This window comes from Melospiza melodia, chromosome 2 (assembly GCF_035770615.1).
Source record: "Melospiza melodia melodia isolate bMelMel2 chromosome 2, bMelMel2.pri, whole genome shotgun sequence".
NCBI lineage: Eukaryota > Metazoa > Chordata > Aves > Passeriformes > Passerellidae > Melospiza > Melospiza melodia.
This window is the reverse complement of record NC_086195.1, coordinates 9,134,085-9,159,015: the sequence shown is the minus strand read 5'-3', so window position 1 is coordinate 9,159,015 and position 24,931 is coordinate 9,134,085. Positions and strand designations below refer to the sequence as shown.

The window sequence follows — 24,931 nt, the reverse complement described above, 5'->3', positions numbered from 1 at the left end:
GCCCTGATGGAAGGGACACCAGGTGTGACACACCTCCAGGCTGAGCAAAGATTTGTGCTGATTCCTGTTTTCTGTGCCCTGTGGCTGGACCAGCAGGCAAGGAGACTTCAGCAGAACTGGCCTGCAGGTTGCAGGTGTGCACTGTCTGCTAAAGATTTGGACATAAATTTAAGAGCCAAGTGGCTGTCTTAAGTTATCTGTTGGTGTTTGGAATCCATCAGGGGCTTGAGCTCTGCTTAGAAGATGTCAAACCACCACAGGATGACAGTGTAAGCATCATGTACAAGTGTCTAAGGTGAAATGGTCACTCAGCCATCCTCAATGTACATTATCAATTCTATGTGTAACCTATCTGACATTTAAGGCCATAAACCAGATTGCTGTTTTTAGAGGGCAACAGGCTTTGTGTGTTTTTTTGGCAGAGGGCTCTTTGATACACTTGTGATCTCACCTCCTAGAATTTTCTTTGTCTTACTGGTTCACAGTAAAACAGGGGCAGGTTAAAGGTGTAACAAGGATTTTTATTAGCCAGCTGTAGTTACAGCAGCAAGCATTTGCATACCAGAGACTGATTTTTTTTCCTAGCATCTCCTCCTACAAAAGAGATGCACTAACAAAGCATGTAGGGCTTCACAGATGGGCTGTAAAAGAACAATAGGAACATTGTAGCTGTGTCTGCTGTGTCATTTCCTTCCACCTTTTCATTTGCTGTCGTTCTCCATCACTCTTCCTTTTTTTTTTTTTTTTTAACTCTGCCTTGTCATTCCCTATTTGCTTTGCTCCCTGCTGGCAGAGTTATTTGGAGTGGAAGGGGATGGTTCACATCACATGGTGATGCTCATGCAGTGGTGCCCTCACCAGCCCAGCCAGCCTGGCTGTTTGAGAGCTGCAGAAAATGAGCCCACAACAAGGAAGGGGAGCCCAGAATTTACTTTGCTGTCATCATGACAGTGGATCCTTTTCCAGTGATGGATTCAGGACACTTGGGAGGAAACAGAATAAAAGAAAACACAGAGGGAAAGAAAACTCCAGAAAAGCATTTGAGTTACTAATTATATGCTTGGAAACAAATTTGGGATGACAATGCTGCAGGGGCAGGGTTGTCTCTGCTCAGCCCATGGTGACCTGCTGGAGCAGTGGTGTGGGTTTTTCCTTGCAAGGAGGAGGAGTATGGAAAGGACACTTTTCTTAGGGATGCTTTTCTTAAGTTTCCTAAGCAGAAGAGATGCTGCATAGGTGTAGCTTTCAGAAAATTCAGTTCAGGCATGAAAGAGGAGCTTGTGGAGGAAGCCTGAATTACTCCACTCCACTGAAGAAGAAAAAAAAAACTTGATCATAGCTACAAAAATCCATACAGGAAAACCACATTGTGCCACCATGTTTCTGTGACAAAATGCAAATCCCATTCTGGCTATGCACATGCTCACTGCATTGTCTGAAAAGATGCATTTTGATCCAGTAACAACTGGATTTCGCCCACCTTTATTTTGATAAGTTATGCTGCATTACTCATTCCGGCTAACTGGAAGTTTTGGTGGCCATGGGAGCTGTGGTGTGAGACCTGGATGTTTGCTGGGAAATCAGAGCTTGGAGCTGACAGACTCAGCCCATGCCCCACTTTGGAGTGATGCCAGTGTGTTGTGAGGTATGGATTGCTGTTGTTTCCATCTTTCTTCACGTGCTTTGCCACAATTTAAAGAACCTAATGATGGTATTTGATATAAAGCAGCACCTGTAAGAGGGATAATTTATTCTTAGCACAGATGATTGTCCATGTATGTGTCACTGCAACATGTTCTGACCTGCCCTCCTCATTTAAAGCCCTCTACAGTTCCCTCTGCTTTCTTCCTGCCATGGACTGCATTCCACAGAATAACCCAAAGCCATCTTGAGGGGACTCTCTTAGTCATCAGTTTCCTGTTGGCCATCCCTGGAGCTGCTTTATACCTTCTTGCCAGCATCCCTCATGCATGCTGCTGTGATGTGAGCTCCTCCTCCTGCAAAAAAAAAAAGCAAACCAAGCTCACCCAGTTGCCTTGGGTGATGTTCATTCTACTAATGCACATTGCTGTGATAAGAGGAAGGACTGTCACTTGAGATAGCTGGGAAAGGAAATGAGGAATTTATTCAGCAGAATGCAAATTGTATTGCTTCTCTTGCAGGGAGCCAGCAGGTAGCAGTGGTTGGTGTGAGGTGGAGAATTGCTTGGTGTTGGATCTGTGACTGTGATCCTCACCATGCACATGTTGTGCCTTCCTCATTCATTGCTTGCTTCTGTCTCCTTCTTTCCCCAAACATGGAAGGATAGAGGCTGTTGTCTTTTATTCCTTGGCTGATGGAAGAGCAGCCTTTACACTTCTCTTCCTATGGCTTGTGTCCTTGCTGTTAAAACCTCATGTGAGGGCCTTTCTGCTGCCTTCCTGCTCAGCCCAGCAGCCACCAGGGCTCCTTTCCACCATCCCTGTCTGGGATGGCAATGATGTCCTCACACACCAGACCTTGTGCTCTGGGTGGCGGGAGGCTGAGCCTGCATTTGGGTTCTGCCACCTCCATCTGGGGGAAAACCAATTGGGGCCCCTGGAGTGGGGAGGCAATGTTCATACCTTGGCTTTCAGCAGAAATGCTCAGGCACTCCCATGTCACAGACATCTTTTATGAAAAATCATTTCTTTAGGATTTTTCCTCTTGAGAAGCTGAGAGGCCTCAGGAACAAAATGTAAACAATGGTTATCTGCTGCTGTGGAATGCAACAGGTGGATCTGTGATTGGTCTCATGAGATTGTTTCTAATTAATGGCCAGTCACAGTCAGTTGGCTTGGACAGAGAGTCTGAGCCACAAACCTTTGTTACCATTTTTTCTTTTTCTATTCTTATATATAAGAATAATAAATATATAATAATATAATAAATATATAATAATATAATAAATAAATAATAAATCAAGCCTTCTGAAACATGGAGTCAGATCCTCGTCTCTTCCCTCATCCTAAGGCCCTGTGAACATGGTCACACTCCCACACAGCTTTGCTGTGAAAACTGCTGTGAAACTCCAGTTTCACAGAACTGCTGGCTCAGTCCTCAATGCCCTGGGTTTGGTTTGGTTTGGTTTAGTTCTGTTTGGATGGGAGGGAGGGAGGAGGTTGGATGGACTAATCCCTGTGGCCCCTTCCTTTGGCTTTACTCTTCCACAGGATGCTTTTCCTTGCCTTTCTCAGCCCCCCTGCCCGTGCAGCTGGTGGTGTGGGAGCTGTGGGCAGTGCTTGGCTGAGTGGAGGTGTCACTGGAGCCTTGCCACGTTCTGCAGTTCCACCTGGGACTCAAGCAAGGCTGCACCATCACTTTCTTACCCTCAGTCACCTTGTGCAGCTCTACACCTGATGGGTCTGTCATGGGCTCACTCAACCTACCAAAGTCTGGTTTCTGTCTCCACTTTCCAGGATGAGAGGCCTTGGTCAGATGTGTTTGGACCAGGGACCATAAAGGAGGCAATTCCTTCCAGCAGGGTCTGGCCTGGTGTCCCTGGTTGTTCTGGCCCTCACCTGGATCTCATCTCTCTGCTGCCCTGGGCAGCTCTGGGCTGTGAGATGGGAAACACCCTCTTGATTTTCAGACTGAGGTCCAGAACCAAGACAGAACCTTCAGCCTTGAATATACTGAAGTGGGTTTTTGTAAGAGAAGGCCTTTTGAGCAAAGCACACCAGGTTTATTTGTGAGTTTGTATGGGGTGAAGGGAGTGGCTTGGTGTTTAGCTTTGATCAAAATATTTTTAGAAGTAGGTCAATTACACACAGCATTCCTCAGCTTTCATTTCCCTGTCAGTCATTAGAAATGTTGCATTTTTGTTGTCTTTCACCTCTAAATTGAAATAAAGGAAATAAATTTTATTAGAGTATCTCTATCTCTACCTCTTAAATGCTTAAAGTTGGTTCAGAAGTGAGTATCAATAATTGCATTGTATTCATTTATTTTTAACTTGACTCTAAGCCTGAAAGCAATGAAGCAGAAAAAGTATTTAATAACCAGCAAACTTATAGGAGCAGAACACATAGCCCAGTGCTGTTAACATTCTTCAGCAAAAAAGATTAAGTACTGCTGTCGTCATTTAAGCTTTGGGGGGTGGGAGAAGGGAGAGAGGAGATGTCTGATCCACTTAATGCAAAGTATAAATTGATGTCATTTTAATTTTCTTCTTATAAGATTTACCACTTTACATGTAAATACCAGGCAGCACTGTGGCTATGCTGGATTTCTGATTCATATGGAGAATGTGTTCATCTGCTGGAACTTAACTGATCACACTGAGTTAAGGGGAGGATAATAAAAAGCTATGGAGTGAATAATGGAAGGATTTAAAAATGAGGCATGGGGGGCAGAAGATAGGATACAGAGTAATTTTGGAGGTAAAACTACAGTTGAGATTAACAATATATTTCTGGACATCTGGCTGATCTAAAGTCTGTCTGATGATTGTCTTGTAATTGTTAAACCTGCTGCCTTTATGTGTGGGATTAGGCCTTTTTAAATATGCATGCAAAAGGCAGAGTGGTTATTGATTCTGTGCAGCATAATTTGTGTGGATCTTAGTTTGGAGTCAAATGGAGTTTATTTCTACTTTAGTTCACACATACTTGGATCTTGTTTAGCTTTTTTCTCAAATGCAATGTCAAAACGAGCATCTGGGAGAAGCTTAGTGATAGGGAATGAATTTAAAATAAAAGTTGCCATTTTTAGAGAGATTGATTTATAAAGGAAAAATTAGCATCTTTTTAGTTACTAAAAGTGTATCTTCTGAACAATTGTATTAAATTTAGCATCTAAGGATCCTGCATCTGTATTTAATCCCTTTCACTGCCACAGATCTTTAATTAAAGACTCTTCTATCTTTATGCCAATTAGTTTGAGATCCTAACCTTTGTGCTGAACAGAAGGGGTTGCAGGCGCTCTGCTGACATCCTCAGTGCTGTTAGTAAAGAGAGAAAACTCCAGGAAAAACCCATCAATATCAGCCCCCATGGAAACACCCGAGCATTTCATTAGCGGCTGTAAGCTGCAGCGACAATGAGCTGGAGGGAAGGCTTTATTAGGCCAGAGGTGGTAAATGGAAAATTGGCAGCAGAAAATCAAAGTTTGATCATGAACAGACCCTCACAACTGCAAACAGCATCTTATTGTCCGTGGGTTTGCATTTCCACCATGCCCTGATCACAACTGTGCCAGGCCACGTAATAAATAAATAACCCAACCTTCACGAGCAGGAAAAAACAAAATGATGGCTCAGAGCCAGCCAAAGCTGCTCTGCAGCCATCTGCTCAGCATCAGCCCAGCACCAGCCTGCATGCTGAGAGCAGGGAGTACAGATCATTCCCCAAGGCCTGATGGTCAAAATGTCACTGATTTTATGTTCTTTGCAGAGGATATTTAATGTGATATTAAATTCCTTACAGCAACCATCTCCACTGGTGTTTTACTTACATGTCTATATTAGAAATCCACTGTAAAAATGTTGTGTCTATATTAACAGGCTGAGGGTAGGGAGAATACTTTGATTTGCTGTTCTAAGATGGTTTAAATGGAAAAAATGAACACAATTCAAGGGATGTAAGAGAAAGGACAGATTAATGCTGGCACGAGAGCAGTCAGAAAAGATGATGTTCATGTAGAGTCACATTTCCATTTAGGTACCTAAAAGTGCTGATAGGTCCTGAAGTTTTCAGATGGTCAGGCTGCTGGACTTCTGTGCAGTGAAAGACAGCCTGTGGAAATTAGGTGTCTGTTTTCTACTGCATTGTCTCTTCTGAGTATCTTGGTGCTTTTGAAATGTCCTTATTTACATGTTAGGTTTTTTACATCTCTGCAATCTGGTTTAAGTGGGTATGGAAGCTGCAGCCTCTGTTTTTTATCCTCTGCCCTGTGATGCCCATTCTTGGGCTCAATCTTCATGCTTTAGTAGTGTTGACAGCTAAAATCGACACTGGGTTTTTGGACAAGAGATGGAAGAAAGAAATAGAGGACATGGCAGCTCACAACTCTGGTTTAGAGTTTAGATACCTAAAATCTGTTAAAATAAATGACCTATATAGACTAATAAGTAGTCTACAAAGTGTTTTCATGGATGGAGAATTCTAAGCCTTTATTTCAGTGTTTCTGCTATCAGTTCAGGCAATATTTTGTGGGTGTGGGTGTTCTTTGTCCTTGGGGGAGTGAAACACTTTTAGGTGTTAAGAAAGTAAAAGTGACACTTGAGAACTCTGTTCAAGTAATGCGGGGTGGATTTAGAGATTTAGAGGAATGGGGATTGAAAGTGTAGCAAAAATTGTCAGGTGTAGCAGGAATTGTCAAGTTGGAACATAAAAGCTGTAAATGAGATCTACCTTTATTCTTTTTTTTTCCCAGCCAGCTTTAATTTAAACTGGCTGTGTAACCAGTTTTATGTGTGATCCACAGAGTCACGTAGGCCATGTGTGCTTGCAGAAAGAAAAGAGTTAAGAGCATGACTGAAAACTGCCAAAAAAGCTGCCCTTAGACCTTGCACTGTTGTGAGCATCCCTGGTGCTGCTGCTGCTGAAGGAACCCCGTGAGCAGCCCAGAATATTCTGATTTCTGCAGCAGTCATGGTGCCTTCCACACTCATGGTGTAATAATCTGAATTTGGACAAATCATACTCTGCTCCAGAGGAGATTTCATCAGGGCTCTGCTCTGTAGTACCTTTATTTCCACATGCATGAAGTACACAGTTTGCACAAGCCTTTTCCATGCCTGCTTTGCCCTGGTGGCTAATGCTCACCTTTTGAGCAGCTGGTGCAGGCCTTTCATCTGGAATTCCTGAGCTCTGAGACCAGGCTGTGCCAGAGGTCTGTATACATATTAGGATATTAACTCATGGGACATTGCACAGTTATTCAAGTTCCTTCTGTTTTGGTGTGAAATGCCTTCATTTGCTCCATTGTCCTCTTTGTGCCAGTGCTGGCCATTTTTGTCCTCAATAAACTTTCCTTAGGATGCCCCTCATTTTTTGTGACGCTCAGAAAAGCAAGGCAGCTCCAATGCTTGCAGAATTTCTCTAATAACTCCTGCTGGCACAGGTGATTGCAGCTCCCCCTGTGTTGGCAGCTCCTTTGTCATCAGGCTGTTTCAGTACAGCTTTTTTGTGTTTTCCTCGTGGTGCTCTGTCAGCAGGTTTCCTGCAGGGAGCTCAGATGGTTCCTGTGGTATTTCTGTTGTATAAAAAGTGAGTCAGCTTTTCAGAAAGGGTTATTTGGGTTAATTTGCAATAACCAAGCTTCAGTGAGCCTTGCTTTCTGCATGGTTTTATCCCACTTCCTACTTTCCTCTGTGCCTTCACTTAACAAAGCAAGTGAGACAAACTAGAAAAAATATTTTTATGGTAATTTTTTTTGTTTTGGTAAAAGTAGAACATCTGTTTAAACTAATACAACCTTGGGGTTTTGCTTCATTTAGCTGCAGTAATGCAGGCAATGCTGCTAAAGATGTACACTGATCATCTGGATATGAAAGTTAATGCTGGTTTTAAGTTTTGAAAGGAATATTTTCATAATATTGTTGCATTTTGATGAGACATTGAAAATTTAAGAAATAAAAGTGAAGGTAATACCTTGCTGATGGCTTGCTTCCAGATGCCACTCATTCCAAGAAGTGGAGGCAATGGCTCATACCCAGTGATATGACCATGCCAGAATATTATTTTATTTTCAATAGGTGGGCCCTAGTTTCCCATTTATACTGACACTTTATGAGCTTGTACAATGAAAACTATATCTACATTTACTTAACTTTTTTTCTAATATTTCTAATAATTTTTTTTACTTTTTTCTTGTCTTTGCATTCCTAAACAGTGCAGTTGCTGTAATGATGCATCAGGGGTGTATTTACTTGTGCTGACATTAAAATATCCATTTGAATGATAAAATATTTTCCTCAACAGAAGTGTAAATGTGCTTTAGAAGCCCTTACAGTTCTGTATTGATCAGCAAATTTGACTAAAGTAAGTTCAGCTTACTTTGTCATGTTGGCATAAAGCATTTGCCTCTGTTTGAGCAATTCCACTGGGGAAGAGGGCAAAGTACACAGAAAGAACATTTTTTCATTATAGTTGAAGCATTGCTTTGCTTTGAGGCATCTCCTGGGGTGCACTTACCTAAGCTTTGTTTTGTAAGGCAGCTTGATCTCACAGAGGCATCATTTATCCCATGTGGAGCATTCCTGGGATGTGTTCTCCTCTGCACACTCATTTATGCATTTGTGCTTTGCATCCAGCCATAGCTTTTTGCCTCTGTGAATGACATCCATCTAAAGCTTTAAGTCCAGGTTGCTCTGCTGACCAAAGTGTTCAGCCCCACTCCCTGAGCCAGAGGGACCATCCAGAGCTCCCAAAAATCCCTCTCCTGTATCTGGCAACCCCACACTGCTCTTGGAAGGGATGCACCAAGTCCCTTTTCTGTGTTTAGGACATGGATGTGGTTGGTTGGATGTTTCTCCTATAATTTCTCTAGAAAGACACAAAGTGGGAACCTGGAAGGTGGATGGTAAGAACTTGGTGGCCTGAGAGACAAAGGTTTTTGCCTGATCTCTTGAAATGGTGTAATGGCAGAAGGGGTTAGTTCTAACCCATTTGCATTTTGCACAGAACTTTGTAAGTCAGATTGTTTGTCTTTCTTGCTGTATTACAGAGTGGTAATTTTTCTTTAATTGACAAGGCATTCATCTGGTGTTTCATTCATGGTGTTTGGGTGACTTACAGGTCAGTGAATTTCAGCCCTGCTGTGCTTGATTCACAGTGTATCTGGAATATCTTTTGAAAATATGCCCCTGTTGGCACAAAAAGAACAAGATTAATTTTTGTTAATTATAGATATTCACATTTCTTGATGTGGCATGTTTTGGGATGCTTTCTACTGATCTTGATTCTGGGTTTCTACAACTGCAGTGCAGCAAAATGCACTGCAAAATGCATCAAGACTTTGCAGCGTAGAAACTTGCGACTGAAATACCAAGTTGAGTGTGAGTGAGGTGGGAATGGAAATGCCCATGGGGGAAAGTGCCATAAGAAACAGCAGGATAAGGGTTAAAGGAACAGCATCTTTTGCTGCAGAGGATCCTTTGTGTGAGGTTCAATTGGGGAACCAAACAGCAAGAAAATAAAGAATGATACTAGACTCTCTCAGAGAAGTTCCTGTCACTTGTTGCGTTGTGTCTTCTCCAGACATTGATTTTGGAGCATTCCCTGTCAGTAACACTTAGATGGGAATAGCTTGTTTTGGTTTTGGAGAAGCAGAACTTGCTGGGACTGTTTGGCAGGGCTGTCACAGCTGGAAGTTTTCCCCCTGTGAATCCTTGGAAAGTGCACAATTCCCAAGCTTTGACCTCCACAACATGCAGGCAAGAGAGGTCCCCAACAGCCTGCCATGATTGGAAACCATAGGGTCCCCTTTTAATATAACCCATATCAAAATGCAGGTCTTTGTAATTCTGTATGTTAATTAAGTAGGCAGAAGTTTGGAAGAGAGCTCTGCTGTGTGTTAATACTGTGCTTGGCAGCATGAGGTGGAAAAGGTGTGTCTGGTCTTTTCCATACTGTTTGGTGCCAAGGTTTTTTAATTTTTTCTTTAATTACTGTTTTTATATATAGATGAGTGGAGCAGTTTGATTTTTGTTTCCTTCCTTGCTGGTACTGCTGCTCTGTCATTGCTCCCAGGCTCTGATATCCTAAGCTGAGAGAAGCTTAGGATGCAGGAATGTCTCTGAGAGACTCTAATATCACTCTTTATTTTCTTGCTGTTTGGTTCCTTGATTTGGTAAACCACCATGGTGCTGGTGTGTCCTCCTGGATGAACAGTGTGCATCAGCTACAGCCAGCTAGGATGGCAAATTTGGGAGCCTCATCCCTGCCTGGACTCACAGTACACTCCTGGTGACAGCTGCTGGCAGGGTGTAGTAAGAGCTGGTGAAGTAAAAGAGGAAAGCTTGGTAGAGTAATCAGGAATTTTTATGCCTCGTGCTCAGCCTTTTAAAGTTTTCTATATTCTGTTGTTAGTAGGTGGTTCCCCAAATTGGAACCTATAAAGAGCAGAGATGAGGCTTGAATAAGATCAACTGGCAACAGGGCAAAAATGAATTTTACAACAACCAGTCAAATGAAATAAAACAGAATGATGTGTATAATGATGGTAACATTAGCTTGCCTTACTGCTCATGTGAATGCTAGTAAAATAAATATTGAATATCTGTAAATAAACTAGCATTATACCAGCATGAAATGCCCCTCCAAACTGTAATTCTTCTTGAGAAAGATGCAGTGGTTTTCTTTAATCTTTTCAACAGGAGCTCTGCAGTGAATCATTCCCTTTAATTGCTGTTCTGAAACACAGAACAGTTTTTTAATGCCTACTTTTTATATTTGTCTTTTTTCTTTCCGTTAATTGCAGTACTTCCATTCAAGCTTGAAAATGAAATTGCTTCCTCAACATATTTCTCCTCTGCTTTATGTAAACATAGGGGGGTTTATTAGCCCAATTTCCAGGGAAGATGGAAGTGCACTAGCACCAAGCACACAGAGAGGCTTTAGCCAGCTGCTGTAGTTGCAGGCACTTTAAAGGAAACTCAGAAGAGTTTCCAGGCAGAACAAACCTCATCTCCTTCTCTCACTCTGTGGAATTTGTCTCGTGCCTGGGGGACTGAAGAGCAGCACCAAAATCCAGAGGGATGGCTGCTCCAAGAGGCTCAGAAAGGCTTTGCAAGTTGCACTCTGGAACTGTGTGCCCCACAACCAAAATCAGATAAAGTCCTTCCCTTCCTTTCCTTTAAACAACCCACTTGCTTAATTTATTTGCATTGATTGCAGATTTGGTTAGCAAGTATGTTAACTGAATATCAAAACCTGATTAGAGCTGATGAGATGAACAGGAATAAAGAAGCCTGGAAGTATTTAAAAATTAATCATCTTTCATAGCGATAAGATATGCAAAATCCCATACAGTTTGGTCCATCTGTCATTTAGGACATCATTGCAGCTCTTCCAGGAAAAGAAAACTTGAAGGATTAAGCAGCAAGTGAGCCCCAAGTACTAGATGTAGAAATCTAAAGAGTTTTATTTAAAACCCATGAGTAATCCATCCCTTCTGCAAATCTCATACTGCATCTCAAACAGCAGGAGCAGTGCAGTCCTGCTCAGATTTGGGGTGTTTTGGTGGTTTTGCCAAAGGACATTTCACAGGCCAGGTGGAGGCTCAAGGCAGGGATGAAGATGGAAGCAGCAGCCTTTGCCTCCCAGGGCTCTTCCAGAGGGGACTGGCAGCAGCAGCTCAGCCACAAATTTCAGACATTTCAGACATTTGTCCCTGTGCTCCCACAGGAGCTGTGGCAGAGCTTCAGGATGGGATGAAGGAATCCTGCATGATGCCATCCCACAGCTGCTGGACCCATGCCAAAGAATGAGTTTCAATTGGTGGCAGACCTGTGGTTAAAAGGCTTCCCTGGAGGCATCACCGTGCTGGTGGGGAATAGGGTTGCAGGTCACTTTTGTCTTTGGTATTGTAATTATCTGGTATTTTTTACTGGTTTTGCTGTTGTGGTGGTGGTGGTGGCCTTTGGGGTTTTGTTGTCCTTTCTCTTGCTGAGGTTCTTTTGTGTTCCTTTGATTTGATTCAATTTTTTGGCTTAGTTTGCTTTTGCTTGGGTTTTTTTGTTTTGTTTGTTTGGTTTTTATCTTGCAGTGTTGTTTTTGTTTTTTTTACTAATCAAACATCTGGGTTGAAATATTTTAACTTTTGTTTCTGCTCTGGCTGATGTTTTTTGGTTTTGTTTCAGCTGGAATTTCGCAGTTTGACTGGAGGCCACTCAAAATGTAGAAAATTTCTTTTCCCATGCAAGCACATATAGTCATACACACTCAAAAGTGTCAGTATTTGAATTAGGCAGCTCTGACATGTAGCAAAACCCATAATATATGAGGAATATGCCTTTATTTTCAGGCACATTCTCAAGTGAATCCCCACAAACAGGAACTCCAGTGTCTCAACCATTTAAGCACCAGTAAATGTATATGTATAGGAATATAAAACACAATTCAGTTGTTTCTTTTAATTTTATTCAGAGATTTTTGATAAATGGTTACAGATTCTAAACTATTTTGAAAGCATATTTATAAGCCATGGTGTGAAATTTTGATTCTGCAATCCTGTTGGGATTTGGGACAGATATCCCTTCCCCTCTCTAAAAAAGCATTGAAGTATTAAAAGCAGCTTCTGGCTTTGGCTCTGGCTCATGAAGCAGAAGCAGTACATGAAAACCAGAGCTGTGCTCAAATGAACAACAGAGCAGTGTGAAAACTGTCATGTAGATGCAGAACCAGAGTGCTGGATCTTGGCTGGGCAAAACTGGGCTGTTTTAGAGTAGAACAAACCTTACTTTTGCCATCCTTAGCCTTGTTTAGTCACCTTTTTCACTTCCTTGACTGTGTTGCTGCTTGTGTCTGGGAGGACAGGCATAACTGAGGTGTGGGTGAGAGCAAATGCAGATGGTTTTGGAGAACATGGTTGGTTTTGAAGGACTGACCTGGGTATGCTGAACTGAGAACATTTTAGTTCTCATGTGAGCTGTACAATAGCACAGTGGGGATCCATCCTGTGTGCACTGCCTCCAAAAGCAGAGCTCCAGAAAACACTGGAGCATGGTGAAGAACACAAAAGGAGAACATGGCTCATGTGACAGGAGAAAGGGAAACAACCAGAAGTCTTAATGATGGAATAAATGTGTCCTTTCTAGAGAAAAAAATGAACCAGCCCCTCAATAGGAATGGCAGTCCTCAGCTCCTTCTGAGTATGATTAGAAGAATGTAAATAACCAGTGATTTTCCATAAAATGGGATCAGGACATGAGGGGCTTGGTTGCAATAATAAAATCCTTTTTCAACTTTAAACAAAACGTTATCATTACATGTGCCCTCGAGCTGATTTTTGGATGGACTGAACTGAAATTAATGCTGCAGCTGACAACATTCTTGCCAGAGGCTCTGATGACCTCCATCCAGCCTGGCTCTGCAGGGATGGAGGCTGAGATCCTGCTTTCCCCCTTCCTCTTCCCAGCTCCAGCCTTTTAGGCATTCAGTGGGACCCCCAGCTCTCCATTGGCGCAGCCCCCATCCCCTGGTGAAGGGATGAAAACTGAGACCCTTTGCAGGCTCTGGTTGTGGTGCTGTTTTCCCCTCCCTCCCTCTCCCAGAGGAGGAGGCTGCTCCCACCCTCACCACCCTGATTTGCACCCTCCATGAGTTCATGGCCAGCACGGGCTCAGTGTTCCCAGCTGGGCTGTCCTGGGGCACAAATAGAACAAGATTAATTTTTGTTAATTTTAGATACATTTCTTGATGCGGCATGTTTTGGGATGCTTTCTACTGATCTTGATTCTGGGTTTCTACAGCTGCAGTGCAGCAAAATGCACTGCAAAAAATGCATCAAGACTTTGCAGTGTAGAAACTTGCAACTGAAGTACCAAGTTGAGTGTCAGTGAAGTGGGATTGGAAATGCCCATGGGGGAAAGTGCCATAAGAACAGCAGAATAAGGGTTAAAGGAACAGCATCTTTTGCTGTAGAGGATCCTTTGTGTGAGGTTCAATTGAGGAACCAAACAGCAAGAAAATAAAGAATGATACTAGACTTTCTCAGAGAAGTTCCTTAACCAGCTCCTTCTTGTCCTTGGAGTGTAATCCCCCCACTGCAGGTTTATATCCCCTCAACTCAGCTCCTGCTCAAGGGACTCCCCAGCACCTCCTCATCCCTCACTCCTGCCATGGACCTGCTGCAGCATCACCTCAGCTTCCTGAAACAGCCTCCTCTGGGAATTCCTCACCTTTGGAAATGCACCCCTGCCTTGGGTGTGCTGTATGTGTGTGCCATGAGTGGTTCCTTGTGATGTTTGTGAGGTCCCCAGGACAGTGTGAGAAATGAGAACTTGACTCCATGCTCTCAGAAAGCTGATTTATATTATATTATATATATTATATCATATCATATCATATCATATCATATATAGTTAATATTAATTATGAATGCTATACTAAAGAAAGAAAAAGGATACATCAGAAGGCTTCTCAAGAATGATAATGAAAGCTCAGAGAGTCTGGCACAGCTGATAGTGATTGGTCATTAAGTTAAAACAATTCACATGGAACCAATCAAGCATTCACCTGTTGGTGAACAATTTCCAAGCCACATTCCAAAGCAGCAAACACAGGAGCAGCAATCAGATAATTATTGTTTCCATTCCTCTCTGAGGCTTCTCAGCTTCCCAGGAGAAAATCCTGGGCAAAGAGGATTTTTTCAGAAAGTATCATGGTGGCAGTTCCTCATCAGCACCATGGTCACCTGGCATTCACAAATCCTTTTCCTCCACTATTATTTGCAAATTCAGGGGCTTGAAAGTGCTGGAATTGGTCCCAGCACCATGACCTTGCATTTGTTACTACTGAATTTATCATCTCACACCTCAGTGCCATATTCTGCTTTTTCTGAAGGTTATTAGGACTGTCGTGGCTTGAATAAAAAATTACTCTGAAGGAGTTTCATGCCACTGCTGTTGGTGTGCAGTGACTAATGAGCTTGTACATCTCTTTTTAATTCTTTTCAAGTTTTCTTACTGCTAAATCCAATCTTGGTAAGGCTGTTACATGTGCAGGGAGGAATTTATGTGCTGATTGATCCACTCCAAAACTCCTTGGCTGGGGTCTCTCTTAAAATCTGTCCTGGTCAGTCCTGAGGAACAAGGGAGTCTTTCCCCTGGAGCCTGACTCAGCCTGGGCTTTGTGCACAGTGTGAGTCCCATGGGCATGGACAGCACTAGAGACTATTTTTCAGTGTGTTTCATTTTATTCCTTTGCTTCATTCACATTGGCATTATAGAAGTTCCTATTTTGCCTTGATTTATTAGGAGACAAGTAAACAACAAGAGCATTTAAGAAACAAGGTATTTAATTAGGGGTAGTCTTGTTTCAAAGCATTTTATTGTCTTGCCTTTTTTATCATTTCAAGTCTTATATCTCAGTAAAATAGGTGAGCTGCTTTAAAATTTGAGGCCAATCCATGTCATGCTATGTAAATAATGTTTCTGTCACCTCTGTATTGCTACTGAGGGGATTTTAAAGCGAGAGTATGAAGGACAGCTGCTGCATTTAAGCTTCCAAAAACTTTCTGCCCCACAGGTTAATATTCTCTGGCTGATGATCAGTTAGTTCCTTCTGTTCTGTGCACTGCCAGACCTCCAAAACATCCCCAGTTCCTCTGGCTAGGAGTGTGCCTGAGCCTTGCAGAGTGGGATGCTGCTTTTGAAGTCTCCACTCTAAGTTCTTTTCCCCGAGACGTTCAGTCATGCATATTTAAAGCTACATTTCAAGAAATTAGGTCTGAAAATTCCCAGCAGAAATGTATTTTTGGGTTTTATTTTTATCCAGAGATGACCACATTTTTGTCTGCAAGCTGGCTTAAGAGATACATCAATTAATAGAGCCACTGGTGATTAAACTGCAAAGCAGAATATCTTCTCTCATTTAATGAAGTGCCTTACATAAAAATAAGTATAATTCTCATCATAAAGAACTTCATTTTACTGAGATTTCCAACTTCTTTCCTGAAAGTGCAAGGTGTAATAATCTTCAGCATGAAAATATGGCTGTTTGTTATAATTATTCATCACAGGCATGATATTAATACAGAGATCAGGTCCCAAATGTCCTTATTCTTCCTGAATCTTCCTACAAGTGGCATGTAATCAATTGTTTCCTTACAGAAAAAAAATCTCTAAAAATAAGTATTTGCATTGTATTAGCAAGAAATCCTTAGTTTTGAGCAATGCTGCAAGGTTGTTTTCAAGTTCTTGCCTCCCCACTGCAGTCCTTGTTAGTGTTCCTAGGACTTCTTGGGCCATGTCCAATTTTTTATCCTGCAGCAAACAAAATTACTGTGATGTTTTCTTCCCTGCTGTTCATTAAATGATCATTGGCCTCTTCTGGTTGCAAGGAGAAGGTTGCACTCACCTCTATGTGATTTTTAATCTGTTTTCCATGCAGAGTAAGTGATTCAGTCCTGGTTGTCATTTCTGCCCCAGCCTGCAAGGAAAGCACCTTTAGAACTTGGGGTGTGGTTGGTGAATGGATGGGTGAGGGTGCTGGGAAACACCTGGGTTGTTTATAAAATATCCACTTCCTTTCAGAGGTCATTTGACTCTGTAGTTGATAGAGGCACTATTAAAGTTAGGGATTAGTACACACTCTGCTGTCTGCAGAGTTGGTGGTGAGAAGCCAGATCAGCTCCATGATAATTAGGTTTTCACTTTGTCATCTGTGTGACAGCCAGTATTTCAATTTCTTTTCTTTTTTTTTTTACCAGCACTACAGTTTGACCTCTGAGGACCTCAATCTGATGTCAGCTCACCTGGGACAACTATTCATGTTCTTGTAATAGTGTCCCAGCTAGGACAAACACTGAAAATTAAAAATGTTATTGAAAAGGAAATAGGATAATAGTCAGCTCACAGAAAGGAGCTGTGCCAGAGCAGGGTGTTAAGCTTGATATCAGTGTGTCTAATCAAAATATCCTCCACTGTGTTTCAGGGCAGATTCAGTGGTTGTCCCCTGATTTGAGTATGATGGATACTAAGCTCTGACCCAGTGGTGACATGAGAGCAGAGGCAGCATCCCCCTTGCTTTGGCTGGCCTGTGCTGGTATCCCTGGGGATGCTTTCCACATGTAGATTTAGTTTTGCACAGAAACAGCAAGGGCTCTGCTGGATAATCAGTGTTGGGACAGCAGCTACCTCTGGATGGATGCTGAGCAGCAGGGATCATAACTCAAACAGATTTCTGAGGTGAAGGGATGGAGCAAGATTCCTTGTGGTGGACCTTCCACACATGTAACAGGGAGACAAAACCCTGCGCCCAAAGCGTGACAGCCTGCCCAGGTGAGACAGGCAAGGCATCTCAGAGAGGAATATGGATTAATCTTAGGGCATTTTTCCTTTAAATCCTTTTGGCTGTGTCTTTTTAGAAAGGAATTATTTACATGGAAAACTGTAAGGAACAAAGAAGAAGAAGAGGGACAGGTCTGAGTTACAAGAGCAGAGTGACAAAGTAATTATGTTTGGTACTGGGGAAATTGTTAAGAAATGGTGAAGTCAGGAGCTAGAAGACACTGAACACTTACATACGGGAGTGGCCACTGCAGGTGTTTTTTCCTAACACAGTGACCTTTACAGGCCGTCTCTCAGTTTACAAAGGGGCCAGAAATGATGATTTATTGGCTTGCAACTTGTTGCCTTCTTCCAAAGGTGCAGCTGGTGGCATCTTCATTTCCTGTTCGCTCCAGCTGAGATCAGTCCTGTGCAAAGGTGACCCAAGCTGGGTTTGCAGGTGTAGCCAAGACCAGCACATGTGAAGACAGAGAATTCAGGTGTGTTGCTGGCTCACAGGCATTCCCATGTTCTGCTGTATCTTGGCCTAATGCTTTGCCCCTGCCTGTGAAAAGCTGAAATTGAGGCTCAAAGGAAGATTTATATCACTTTTAGTCACCTGCCTGCCTGAAGAGGGCCCAGGGGCTGAGGAAGGAGAAGACTCAAAGCCAGCCACTCCCAGTGCTTGACAAGCTGGAAAGCAAGAACATTTTGAATGTGATCCATTGCCTATTTTGGGAAAGTTATAAAATTTTCAGAGGTAGGCCAGTTATTTTTAAGTCTCTCTGGACATGCTTTTAATGCAGGATTTGTTCTGGATGCTGTCAAGGTCAGACGTTTTCTTCATGAAAAAGTTTCCCTCCTTTGGGGAAATGTCTGGAAGAGCTAATTAGCTGTGTGCCTTGGTCCTCTCTCATTTCCTCACAACCTGCTAAACCTATTGCTAGACCTTTCAGCTTCAACCAAGATGGATTGAGATAGTTCTTGCCTGCCTTCCCCTGGCTTCATCCATTTTATGCACATTGCCCATTTTCTCTAGCCTATTTGAGGAGAAGGTTGCAGGACAGCTGTGCAGAGACAGCATGCCTCCACCAAAATGCAGGGAGGCTGGGGTTTTTTTAAGTCAGAACAATCCAATTCATCTAGATTAAAACATTCTGTGGGAACATCATGATTTCAGTGGTGTTTTTTGTTAGAAAATGTCCAGGTGGCCCACCTGCTTCATTTCCTGCCATCTCATCAGTCAAGGGCTTCTGGGGTGTGTTTGCTGAGCCTGGGCTCAGAGGCACTGAAATGTGAGACCTGCCAGGGCTAAACAATGTGATTTCTACTTGTGTGCAGCCTTTACAATCCTTGCCCTACTTGGATATCTCCTGTGTTTTGAGGTTTTTTTTCCTTTTAACCTTTAAAATTTTGACCTAAATTAAGGTCAGGACTAATAATGTTTTATGGAATGCTGCATCTGGTTTCCTGGCTGAGGAAACATGAGTGCAAGGGGCTTCCACTGCAGTGAACTTTTGTAAGGAAGATATCATCTAATTTTGATGAAATCCAGGATGAAATAACTTTCTAATAATGTTTCAAACTAGAGAAGGAACACAGAAAAGAAACAGGAGGTGCAGGGGAAATCCATCAAAACAGTGTGGGGGGCAGGACAGGGTGCAAGCATGAAAAAGAGACTACCAAAACGAGCACAAACCACTTGCAAGCCCATTTGTGGCCACAAAACCTGCCTGAGTTTCTGGGGCTTGTTGTGATCATGGGAACTGGTCCCAAGCATGGATAAATCAGGCCAGCCCTGGCTGCTGGCAGGAATCTCTCTAGTGATGTTCTCTGTTTGGGTGTGGATATGGGCTTTGCCTGTGTTGTCCAGGGTGGGCTATTTCTGCTTAAAACAAGGCTTGCATAAAGTCCAAGGAAAACTCTGGAGTTTTTTCCTGAATCTAAAGCATTTGGTAAGTTTGTGACAGGCCTTGAAACTTGGGATTTTGGGTCGCTGTTCTCTTTTGCTTTCCTTTAAAAACACCAAAAGACAGGATCCCACGTGTCTTTACATTTAGATAGGAGTGTGTGGCAGTTGCTTTTTAGAAGGAAACTTCTTCCTTTTTGTTTTTTTTGGGAGTTTTTTTTTCCTTTGCAAATGCTTGTTGTTCTGTACCACTCCAGATGTCTCATTTGGGGCATGGTGGGCTGTGCAGCTGCCAGGTCATTTTTTCTGTGGCTGCTGAGGATCTGGACTGGGGTTATGACACTTCCCTCACAGGCTATAGCTGTCATAGCGTCTCCAGGACAAATCTTAAAATTCTTTCTGGGCCATATGAAGACCAGGTTTTGCTGTAGGAATTCACTGGTGGAATGTTACTGCTGCTCTCATGCTCCATGTGTGCTGGCTCTTCCACGTGTTTGTAGATAAACAAAGGTGCTTGGTTTAGGTGTTTGGATGCTCAGAGGATCTCTAAAGGTCAAAGGGCTAGTAATCACTCTCCTCTGACTGCCAGGATATCCAAAATACTTTCTACATCTCCTGTATGATCATTGTCTGAATTGAAACTTTCCTGGAAAGGGAGTAGGGAAGACTGTGGGAGGGATTGTGCATTGGAGAAGGTGCTCTGAGTTTCCTTTTAGAAATTTCAGGTGTAAAGGGACACACAGCACACTGCTTTTGCAACAATTCTGTCACAGCTCACAGAATTAGGCTGGTGGAGAGATTTTGGGTCAAAGGAAGGAGATGAAGGGAAGATGTGTGTACTGATGGTGAGTGTCTGGAGCCGTGTCTATTCCTGCTGCCTTGTTCTCAGGCCAGCACTGTACTGGTCTTCTATCTGCCCATGTCTCTCCTGCTTTTAAAGAAAAATCTAAAACCCAAACCAGAAACCAGTACATTGATTGTTCCCTAACTATGTGACGGCACAGAGAGATAGTGATAAAAAAGTGTGTCTTGGAAATGAGGAAATGAGGCTTGCCTTGGGGTGGAGGTAGGCATTAGTCACACCACTGCTTGTGCTCTGCTGAATAAAGGTCATGGAAAGGTTTGTAGGGAAGTCTTATGGTTTTTTTTCTTCATGAGCAAAATTCCAGCCAGCATTGCTGCAACCTGAGGTGCATCTTCAGCACCTTTGTGGAAACATCCCATCCCCTCTGCACCGTGCCAAGCTTCCCAGAGGCTTAGACCTCCCAACAAACTCAGGGATTTCCTTAAATCCCTGTAAATCAGAGCTCTATTAAGAAGCAGAAGGGGAATAAACCACCAAGAGGCTTTCCTCCTTTTTTCCAAAGTCTTTGTGGGCCATAAATTGAATAGGCTCCCCCTGAGACCTGGGGAAACCAAACTCTTAAAATGCATAGTAAAGGGTTAGTAATTGTTTCAAACAGCCAACTAAAAATGCTTTTTATTAGGAGGCTTGAGCTCTCTTTCATATGTGAAGCTGCCTGTTCATTTTGGCAGTGAAGGCTGCTTTTATGCCTCCCTGGGGATGGTGGTAAAACTTTCAGCAGCTTAGGCACAGAAACCAGCCCTTTGTGGAAGTGCAGGCAAGAAACCAGAAGTTGTTCTGCAGATTTCCCAGTCCCCTGCAGCTTGCTTTCAGATTTTGCTGATTAATCCACTTTTGTTCAGGACAAGGAGAGGTGAAGTGCAGGGATGGGACAGGCTTGGCAAGGGCATTGCTGTCTGTGGGTTGGTGGGCTCCTCAGTGGTTTTTTTTTTTTGATATTCAGCTGTTGGGTGCCATAACGAGGATTCAGCACTTTTCACACAGTTGCACTGAAAGATGGACAAGAGTTGGATTTATTCTCATTGTCAGTGGGAGCAGGAGAGCAGAAGTCTCTGCTAATCCTGTCCCATGGTGGCAGCAGAAATGCCAGCACCTGCTGAGGCTGATCAAGGGGAGCAGGGGACAGACAGGGGGACACGAGGAGCTGGCCGTGTGTCCCTGGGGCTGTTCTGCAGGTGCACACTGCATCCTCCCCTGGCAGTGATCACCCTTAGATGTTTGTCCTTCAGTGCCAGCCTCAGTGCAGCGATGCTGGAGTTTAATTCATCTGTCTGTCCCTCTGGAGTTCTTGAGGCTCCCTCCTGCCAGCAGCACAGCACCAGCACATCCCTGCAGGGCCACTGAGTACTTTGGAAGGCTTTGCATGCCCTCCCCTGTGACTCCTGGTTGGAACCCTGCTGGCTGAGAATTTTAGGTTTTCTGTGCTGACAAGCACTGACCCCCAAGGGAACACTGCATTTGACCTGAATTTGTGGAGAAAGCTTCCAGAATTGAATGGTAAAACTGAGATTGTAAGTGTGTAAATAGAAGTGTATAATATCACATGGTAGAAAACTTTAAATATAAAGTTTTAGGATATATAAACAATACATAAAATAAAAACATAAAACATACATAAAACAAAATAAATTTAAAACAAAAGGTGGTCCTTCTTATTCACCTTCTTCTTCATAATGCTTAAGTAGCATTGTATAATTAAATTAAAAAATCCGCATTAGGAACCAAAAAGTAGTTAATAATTAAGTTAAAAGTAAAAATAATTTAAATATAATTTCTTAGACAGTTTATGCTTAAAAAGCCGTTATAAAGAAATACAACTCCATTTTTATTATATTAAAGTGTATAAAACTCACAATAAGACTATAAATAAAAAGTAATAAGCATCTAAATCCAAACAAAAAATACCATCTCAAACATTTAACCCCAACCTTAAAAAAAAGTAAAAATAAAAAGAAATAAACAAAAATCCACAGCTCCTGACAGGTTTGTCCCCTTCTTCCAGTGGGCAGCAACTGACAGAACCAGAGGACACAGTCTCAAGCTATGTCAGGGAAGGTATAGGATGGATATTAGGAAAAAAATTTTCACCAAAATAATAATAAAGTACTGGAATGCTCTTCCCAGGGAGGTGGTAGAATCACCATCTCTGTGTGTGTTTAAATAAAGACTGGCCATGGCACTTGGTGCTATAGTCTAGTTGAGGTGTTGGGGCACAGGCTGGACTCGATGATCTCAGAGGTCTCTTCCCAGCTCATTACTCTGTGACTCTTTGCAGATCACTGGCGTTATCCTGCTGGCAGTGGGCGTCTGGGGCAAGCTGACCCTTGGCACCTACATCTCCCTGATTGCTGAGAACTCCACCAATGCCCCCTACGTGCTCATCGGGACGGGCACCACCATCATCGTCTTCGGCCTCTTCGGCTGCTTCGCCACCTGCCGGGGCAGCCCATGGATGCTGAAGCTGGTGAGCAAACCCCAGGGCCTGAGCAGGGTTTGGGGTCAGCTGGGATTCCCCCACTGTCACTGCCATGGTGGTAATTAGCACTGACTCCATGATTCACAGAAGCCTGATCAATCTCTTTACTATTATTATCATTATTAAGAAACCCATTGCTTTTATAGACAGTTACGATACAGCTGCACCTAACTGGTGCTTTAATTAAAACACCATCACCATTGGCTAATTAAGAACCTACCCTTTGGTAAAAAAATCTCCATAACAACACTCCACATGTTCACAACAACAGGTTAAGATGAGAATTGTTTCTCATTCTTTTCTCTGATCTTCTCACAGCCTTTCCTAGGATGATGCCTGGGGAAGTTGTGCCTGTCACTCTCTGTGACCAGAGAGTGCTGCCACACCCCCATCCCCTGACAGATCTTTCTAGGCACATAAGCTAGAATTTATTCATCATTATTTTCAATATTTGTGCCTTTTGGGCAAAGGGGGGAAAAAAAACCTTCACCAAACCCAGTTTTAGATTGACTGTGACTGAATTTTGCTATACATGGCTCATAGGTCCAAATGTTTGGTGCTGCTGAATTGCTCTGTGAGTTGTTCTACAATCATTCTGGTTTTCTGTGAGCCACACAGATAAATATATTTACAATCTGAAAGATGCCCAAAGCATCATAAATCTGAAATTCTTTCGAATGGTGTTTTAAGGGGTCAGTTTAATACCCTGATGTGAAATTATGGAAAGAATAGTTAGTACCTCATGAAAGCACGCCAGCCCTTCTTTTTCTCCTAACATTCACTAGGATAGAACAATTCAACCCAAAAAGCAGAGCATTTATAGTATGTTTGGCCTCACCTCAAAAGCAGCAGGGGCTCGAGGTGCACTGAGCAGAGGGGAAGCTGTCCCTCAGTCCACTTTAACCTCTCTCCATATGAGTTTCTCTGTTCTGAGTTTTCCAGCCTACTTTAAAATTCAAAATAACTACAGGTTAAACAAGCTTACATGATAAACTGTGTTTCTAGGCATATTTAGTAGCAAATTCCTGCATGAGGAATGATTTGAAGCGTGGAAATAGCACTTGTGAAGCACTGAACTAGCAAGAAAGGGCTTGTACACTGCAGTACACTGCATCTCCTGCTACAGTATTTTGGACTGGTTTTCTAAGGAGATGGGATAATTTTTCTCCAGTTTTAACTGCATTTTAAAAAAGAAAGGACATTTTAAAGGGAGTTAATTTCCTCAAATGATGGCAGGGAGGGGAAGGGGAGAGGGAGCAGCTGCAATTCCATCAGCTGGCAAGAACCTCTCTGCTGTCTCTTGCTGGTGATGGGCTCTCAGGGCATGTGCAGAGGCTTGCTGGAGTCACTGCAGCCCAGATGGGAAAGGGATAAAGGTGAATGATGATATAAATCCATAGGAAAAATCAGGCTCTGCTAGCTGCTCCATAACTTTCCTAAAGCTGTGCCACTAACACTAGCATGTGCTGTCCCAATCATGTGGGTTTATTTTCATTGTATGTATAAGAAATATTTCTAAACTTCTTTTCTCTCCTGAACAGACAGTGTTTTGACAGCTGCATTAATTGGACACATTTTTTTTCTAGTTCTGCTTTCACTGTTGTGCTCCTTTCCCCAATAACCTTTCATGAAACTATGTTTCCCTTTCTCTACTAAATCCTGCTAGGACTGAATTTAAAATATTTCCTTTCTTAATTAACTGTTGCTTAACAGGTGGAGGAAAAAGGTAATTTTTCCTCCAGAAGATTAAGCCCCAACTTCAAATTTTACTATCCCACTTTGCAATTTTTCTTTACCTTCTTTATTTCTGCTTAAATATATTTTTAGTACTTGGTGAGTGCCTACACTGAAAGCACTGTTTTCAAGGTTTATTTAGCTCCTGATCCAAATGCTGCACCTAAAGCCAAATATGGACCTTGGCTCAGCAAAGTATTTGGAGCATATGTCTGGTGTTATGTGAGAATATTTCCAGTGAAGGCAATGTTTCAGTTCATTCATTGGAGAAACTTCAGGAACCAGGCAGCAGATCCTAGTTTGGCAGTGAGATAGATAAACACAAACCAAAACACCTGGGGAAGCCTGTTGAGCTTAGCAGAGCCCCATGCAAACAGGAAAGGTGTGTTTGTATTCCTTATTGCAAGAGCAAAACCTGAGAGACTTGGATTCACCTCTGGCATGTGAGTGTGTTTTAATTTATATAAGAATGCTGGGAAATGTGGGAACAGAAATGTCAGAAAAGGCAGTCATTAAGCAATATATATCAGTTGTGAGTTGTATAAACTCTTGTGTTACATTCAGGTCATAACCTGTGTATCTTCTCCAAAAGACCTTTGGTTTCTTAACACCTTTGAAGGGTGCCTAGAGGGGAAGGTTACATTTCATATGATAATATCTGTGCTGAGACAAAATTATATCACATTTCATGTGATAATATCTGTGCTGAGACAAAAGCCTGTCGTGCTCTGACTTCTCTTGCCTCCTGCCTTTCCAGTATGCCATGTTCTTGTCCCTGGTGTTCCTGGCTGAGCTGGTGGCTGGCATTTCAGGGTTTGTCTTTCGCCACGAGGTAGGTGGAAATGTGCTGAGCTGGAAGGTGGGAGATGAAATGTTTGCAGCTGGCAGGGCAGGAGCTGCTGAGGAGTTCCTGGAACATAGAGAACGTGCAGGGCACTGAGCTTGGCTCCAGCACATCTCCAGGGATGGGGCTGCTGTGACACAATAACCTGT

General features: G+C 42.7%; 1 protein-coding gene across 1 annotated transcript in view; it reads left to right on the top strand.

The window, feature by feature from the left end:
- TSPAN7 (tetraspanin 7) overlaps nucleotides 1-24,931 on the top strand; it is an 88,974-nt gene that overhangs the window by 48,288 nt on the left and 15,755 nt on the right. Inside the window, exons 2-3 of the mRNA XM_063181990.1 lie at nucleotides 22,004-22,192; nucleotides 24,696-24,770. Of these exons, the coding sequence (XP_063038060.1) occupies nucleotides 22,004-22,192; nucleotides 24,696-24,770 (264 nt within the window). The remainder of the gene's footprint in view (nucleotides 1-22,003; nucleotides 22,193-24,695; nucleotides 24,771-24,931) is intronic.